The sequence below is a fragment of the Amaranthus tricolor genome, chromosome 13, assembly GCF_026212465.1.
Source record: "Amaranthus tricolor cultivar Red isolate AtriRed21 chromosome 13, ASM2621246v1, whole genome shotgun sequence".
Lineage (NCBI taxonomy): Eukaryota > Viridiplantae > Streptophyta > Magnoliopsida > Caryophyllales > Amaranthaceae > Amaranthus > Amaranthus tricolor.
The window spans coordinates 4,475,699-4,482,248 of record NC_080059.1 but is presented as its reverse complement, the minus strand read 5'-3'; the positions used below and the strand labels follow the sequence as shown (position 1 = coordinate 4,482,248).

General features: G+C 29.2%; 1 protein-coding gene across 1 annotated transcript; it reads right to left on the bottom strand.

Moving 5' to 3' along the window:
• Positions 1–3,111: 3,111 nt before the first annotated feature.
• LOC130797553 (gibberellin-regulated protein 6-like) lies at positions 3,112–6,081 on the bottom strand. The gene is made up of 2 exons (XM_057660167.1): positions 5,862–6,081; positions 3,112–3,668 (listed from the first exon to the last, which is right to left on the bottom strand). Exons 1-2 carry the CDS (start codon positions 5,974–5,976, stop codon positions 3,487–3,489), a joined length of 297 nt encoding a protein of 98 aa, XP_057516150.1. The 5' UTR covers positions 5,977–6,081; the 3' UTR covers positions 3,112–3,486.
• Between the last annotated feature and the right edge of the window lie 469 nt (positions 6,082–6,550).

The window sequence follows — 6,550 nt, the reverse complement described above, 5'->3', positions numbered from 1 at the left end:
TTAGGATTCAAGATAGTGTTAGGGTCTTTTATTTTGGTTATATCTATAGATAGATATATGTTAATATTAAGATTCAGGATCTCTTTAGTAAATGATTGTTGAATTGTTTGTTCATTTAATTATTGATTGATAAGCTAATTATTTATGCAAATTGTTTAAGCCTATAGTGATATTTACCAAAAACTACTTACGGCCCGTTTGGTATATGGTATTAGAGGGCGGTAATGGTAATAAAATTAAGTAGTAAAAAATTTAGTTGTTTGGATGTCTTCAATGGTAATGGATGGTAATAAAATAAGGTAATGAAGTTACCAAAAATGACCATTTTTATTACCATCAAACAACCTGGTATTAGGCTGTAATGGTAATGAAGTATTACAATGGTAATAAAATAAAGTAATTTTGTTTCAAACTGAAGAAAAAAAATAATGAAGAAAAAAAGGTAATGTATGTAATTATCCAAAAAAATATTATTATTAAAAAAAGAATCATTAGATAGAATAATTTAGATAAATAATGCTTTTAGATACAAATATACAATAATGAAACTATGAATCATTACCATTTTTTATTACTAACAACCAAATGCAATCAATGGAATATTATCTTCTATTATCATTATTTAGTCATGTACACCAAACAAAACAATCTTCATTACCAATTTTCATATCCATTCCTTCATTACTATTATCATTACAACATTTCATTCTCATTATTTCATTACCATCAACCAAACGGGCCGTTATTGACTTTTATTTGCTTATTAGAGAAAAATAGGTAGAAAATTTCTTTAAAAAAATACTCATTATAGTTTTTTTGTTTTAGTTTTAAAGTTATTTACTAAACTTTTTACACAAACTATCACCAAAATGCAACACACTCAAATTATTAAAAAATTATAGAAGGGGGTGAAAAGCAAAGTTTGATTATAAACATGTTTTTCTTTGTCAAAATAATTAAAAATTTGTCTTCATGACAGTCAAACAAATAATATAAAAATGAAAAATTATCTTGAGGCTTGTTTAGGCGCATCAACTATTTTTAGAAATCCTATAACTAATGACTAAGAAAATCTTTAGTGGCCTTAAAGGAACTCGAACATGTAAACTTTTTTTAAATACAAATGATCTGATTTTTTATATGAACTTCAAAGGGAATTTTCTTAGAGCTTAATTTCTACTTAATGTGGAGAATCGCGGTCGCGAGGTATTGTTTCAGTTGAGTTCTTTCGATTCTGCCACCCCAGCCCCTCCCCTCCTCCCCTACTGGTGACCCCCAACCCAGCTTGTTTCCCCATCGGAGCCGCCCTACCCCAAGCTATCTCTCACCTTTCTCAGCACCTTTGTTCCACGCCCCTCAATCCCTAGTCCCCTGTCCACCACCATGACCACTAGTTGGCAGCTTTGTTGTTGTTAAGGATAAATTTAAAACATAATTTTGTGAGGGGTAAACAATTAGCAATAGCATGTGATTTTAATCATTTGAGCAAAATTGGTGAATGATCATGTACAATATGGGGAGAACAAAGAGATAAAAAAAAAAATTGATCAAGATCAAACTACCTTTAATACCGTGTTAAAAAAAAGTTTGTATAAATATTTGAAGTTATGTGCAAATATAGTTGAAATTAAGTTTCCTTTCACTACCACTACTAATACCAGAAAAGTAAATTAAAAATACCAATGAGCAATGGCTATGCTTAAACAGTTGGTCTTGGACGAGACAAACTCATAGTGAGGCTGTCAATTTGGACCGGTCCAATTCGCACGTTTAACAATTTGAGCCTTTTTTTACATTTTTTGGGTATTTTTCAATTTTGATCTAAAATCGAAATGTTGTTATACGTATAAATTGGGCCGATCCAAATTAACGGTCTCATAATGAGACTGTTTCGTCCAAGTTTTTGTGATGCCTAAATTTGCAGCACATGGCACAAAATGTGGGCTGAGGGAGGCCTAACTCCCCTTGCCAAAATTACGATTCTTTGTAATTTTGGCATTGACTTCCCTTATTAATATGATATATAGTTTAAATAGTGCAAAAATATTACAAAAATTACTATAACTCAATAGTTGGGATAACACATTCGAAATATAAGGTTAAAGGATCTAATCCTAATTTAAACTATTTTTTCTTTTATAGACTAATAAATTTATAGTATTATAATGTCATTACTCTTTATCTTTTATAATTTTACATTCAACTTTTAGCGTGTGTATCTATATTTTTACTATCTTAATTTTAATAATTTTTTTGAGACAAATTAGGCAAATATATGCAATCAAAAACACTTAGTTTTTTTTCAAAAGGGACAATTATAGATAAGTTTCAACTCCATATGTTAAATATAATTTTTGCTATAATTTAAGTTCATTTTAGTCTTATATGATTTTAATATTTTCATAATTTATTTAGTTTTTATACTTCCTCCGTTCCGTTTTAGTCGCTACATTTGCATGGGCACGGGAATTAAGAAAAGTGATTGACCTACACTGTAGCTGATTGTTTACTTTATAGAGTATAGTATTTTATTATTGTTAATTGAAAAAGAAAAAAGGAAAATAGGTTGTTAGATTACTTTATAGAGTGTAGTATAGTATTTTATTATAGAGTATAGAGTATAAAGTAGGATAAAAATAGGGATAGGTAGAACTTTAAATAATTGTTTTATTACTAAAAACGAAAATGTAGTAAGTAATATAAAATTGCCAAAAATAAAAAATGTAGCGAGTATTATGAAACGGAGAAAATATAATAAATAATAAATAATTTACAAATAAATCATAATTTAACCTCTCGAATTCAAAATTTTGACTTAATTCCAGAATGCGAGTACAAGCTAAAGGAGTACACTCCAAAAAAAAAAAGCTAGAGGGCTACAGGCTACTAACAGTAAAATTAAAGCTAAAGATTAATATGATGATTGGTGTGGGGATGGACCAAGCTCTAGCAGCGTGCTATTCATTAATAGCAGTATGCATGCGACATCAATTAAATTTTGATATTCACGTGTTATGGCAGATCACCGCCCTTCACAGTGCCACAAGATAATGAAAAATACTACGTACTTATACTTGAAAACAAATGGATAAAAAGACAAAACGGTATAAATTCATTCAAATATATATTTAAATATTCATTAACTTTAATTGATACAACAAAAATAATAGGAGTAATGCTACTACAATATGAAATGGAGTAACGAACAACACAAATAGCTTGAGTCTAAAAATATCGGCCCCAATCTACTCATTCTCCTTCTCATTCTCTATCACAAACTGTTAACAACGCCTCTTGATGGATCGATAAAAATAGCAATCTTCATAGTAATAACGATAACGGTGTGTATTAAACTTAAAAACAATTTTAATCGTACTAATGAGAAATTAGTACTAGGAAATTAGGTAACAGTAATAGATCTCCCATTACAATGAACTAAAATAAGTAATTAGAAGGAGAATATATTAAATAAATAAAGAGTAAAAATTAAGGACATTTAGGACCACCCTCCTTAGTCTTCCAGTTGTTGTAGCAAGGGCAAACTTGCTTGTTACCGTAGAAGCCTGGTGGGACACACAGGCATTTCCTGCAGCATTTTTGGCAGAAGAACATGCATGGTTTGTGGTATTGAGTCTTTGAACATCTTCTTGTACATTGACCCAAGCATTCTGTTAGTTTTAACAACAACCCATCCAATTTCATAAGTTCAATTTTTAAAAATAATTATTTTAATAGAAAAATTTTAAACAATAATGATTATTTGCAAATAACTATAAAAAGACAAAATACATAAAGTATTATAACAAATAAAATAAGAATAAAGATAAAATAAATTCTCAAAACCCCTCCTATAAAATTAGGACACAAGCATAATTTAGTACTTTCTTAAAAAATCGCTATTTATCTATATATTCTCTTATTTTAATATATACACCTTCCAATTTAATTTAGTTGTTCCATTTGATTTGAGCACAAATATTAAGAAAATGTGAGAATCACCTAAAATAGTAGACTCATATGGAATATAAGGTGTTTTTCATATTAAAAATTGGAGGGGACTATCTAAAATAATAAACCCATATGCAATATTGCGTATTCTTAATATTAAGAAAATAAAGAGACCACTTATAAATATAAATCTTAAAATAGAAATAAAATAAATAAAGTGAAGTAATCTAATAAAAAATAGGAAATAAAAAGAATTAGAAGGGGTAATATTTTGTTATGATTATTCCAGCAAAACAGGAAAATAGTAATAATTATGAATAGTGAGAATTGTATAATGATCGGTCCTTTAGTCAAATTGTTGCAGATTTTTATGATCCAAAAGATTGATTAATTAGATTTGCAGTTAACAGTCTACCCACAATAAATTTTGTTCTGCACCCAAACACTATTTCTATTTTTTATGCATATTATTAAATTGTTTGTATTTAAAGTTTTAAAAAAACTAAAAAGTGAAAATAACGGAGGAATTACTAATCCTTATAATACAATCCTTGTAACTTGAATTTCACTAACAAATTAAAAAAATTAATATATAAGAAAATAAATGAAAATATATTAGTCTTCTCATTTTCTAAAATAATTTAATGACATCCAAAGTCTTGAAATTAATTAACAATATAGTGAGGAGGTAAACACTAAACATAAGAGCTCAAAACTAGTCAATCTGAAATCTATCCCATATTGTGTTAAATAAAATGATTGTAACAGAAACACTATACTCTCTAAATGGTTCTTAGATCACCGAAATATATTAGCCAATTTGTGGTTGTTAAGCGTTGATGTTGAGCAAAATTTATTGTGTTAATCATTTATTAACGATGATAGGGTAAAACGCCAAAAGAATAATAATTATTTGATTTAAAAATAGAAATCAGATCAGCGTTTAACTTTTATTATTAAACAAAAAACATTTATTAATACATTCTCATAAATTTTGTTAAAGATTTTTAAGACACACGTCAATCCAAATCTAAATGGTTAAAAGTTTGTCAGAACATTATTCTATCCTACTTATTTTTTAATAGGAGTACAATGTGAATAATGTAACAATACCTTGCCAAGGAGATATATAGCATCCCAAAATCATATGGCAATGGGAAGAAGGTCTCTAATAGCTTATAAAGCGTGCACACCATTTTCAATTTATCGATGTGGGATAACTCATCCCAACACCCCCCTCACATGCGAACCCCCGTCAAGTTCGCATGTGGGAGTAATCAATTAGGGTAGGAACGCCATTCTTTTCGAACCTACCATTTTTAAATTGTTGATCAAACCATCGGCTCGGATACCATGTTAAATTAGGCTGGTTCGAAAAGAATGGCGTTCCTACCCTAATTGATTACTCCCACATGCGAACTTGACCGGGGTTCGCATGTGAGGGGGTGTTGGAATGAGTTATCCCACATCGATAAATTGAAAATGGGGTGCACGCTTTATAAGCTATTAGAGACCTTCTTCCCATTGCCATATCAGTAACAATACCTCGAACTCATGTTAAGTAAGAGAATATATTCTTAAGAATAACTAATTAGGTATCCGAAATTTTCTATATTAAATCTAAGCTAATACTTAATTTTCTTGTTTTTACCCCATAAATATATCACTATCAATTATAAATATTTCAGATTATAGATGATCTCGAATTGAAGTACTAGTAGTGTTACAATTTGCTTTAAAAAGTGGGTACTATGTTTCCAATGTTGTACTATTTTTCGTACTCGATCACAAAACGACCCTACATTTGTTTCATGAAGTAATTTGAGCCATTGATGCTTAACAAAAAGATTTAATTACGAGATATATAATAAAAATAAAGAGAACGAGAAATAAATAATGAAAGGTTTGCTTACGTGAAGACTTCAAACCTCCAGGTCCATAAGGACTGTTAGCCAAAACCTCAGTAGCAAACATGGAAAGAGCAAGGAGAGCCAAGAGAAGGATGGTGAGAGCCTTAGTATTGGCCATTTTGGCTTCAAAGTTAAAATTAGTGTTAACTGTTAAGTATAGAGAAGAAAAATAAGAAAGCAAAAATAGAAAGTGAAATTGGAATGCGTAGGATAGTGTTAGAAAGTTGGTATTTATAGATTTAATTGGGACACCCAAGTTGGGTTACCCCATAAAGCGTAAGGACACTTTTTCTTTGGTTCCAGCTTGTGCTCCAATTACTTCACCTCTCAAATGACCAAATTCTCCCTCTCACCGCCATTTTCTCTGCTTCATTTTATTTATTTTTTATATTTTTAACTTTAGGTTTTTAATTTATGACAAGAGTACAAGAGTTAATTGCAAACTGAGGTATGAAGTATAAATAAAGTAAGAACAAATATGAAAACTATATTTCTTTTATTTTGAAATACTCATACCAAATAATAATGTTGTGTAAAAAAATATCACTATTTTGAAATTAAAGTAGTATATGTTACTTTATGACTTATATAATACTATTGTAGTAATAATGTGAAATGAATAAACAATAAATATATAACTGAGTACTATGAAATGCAACGGAGTACTAAGTACTTCCTTCGTTCCATATTAT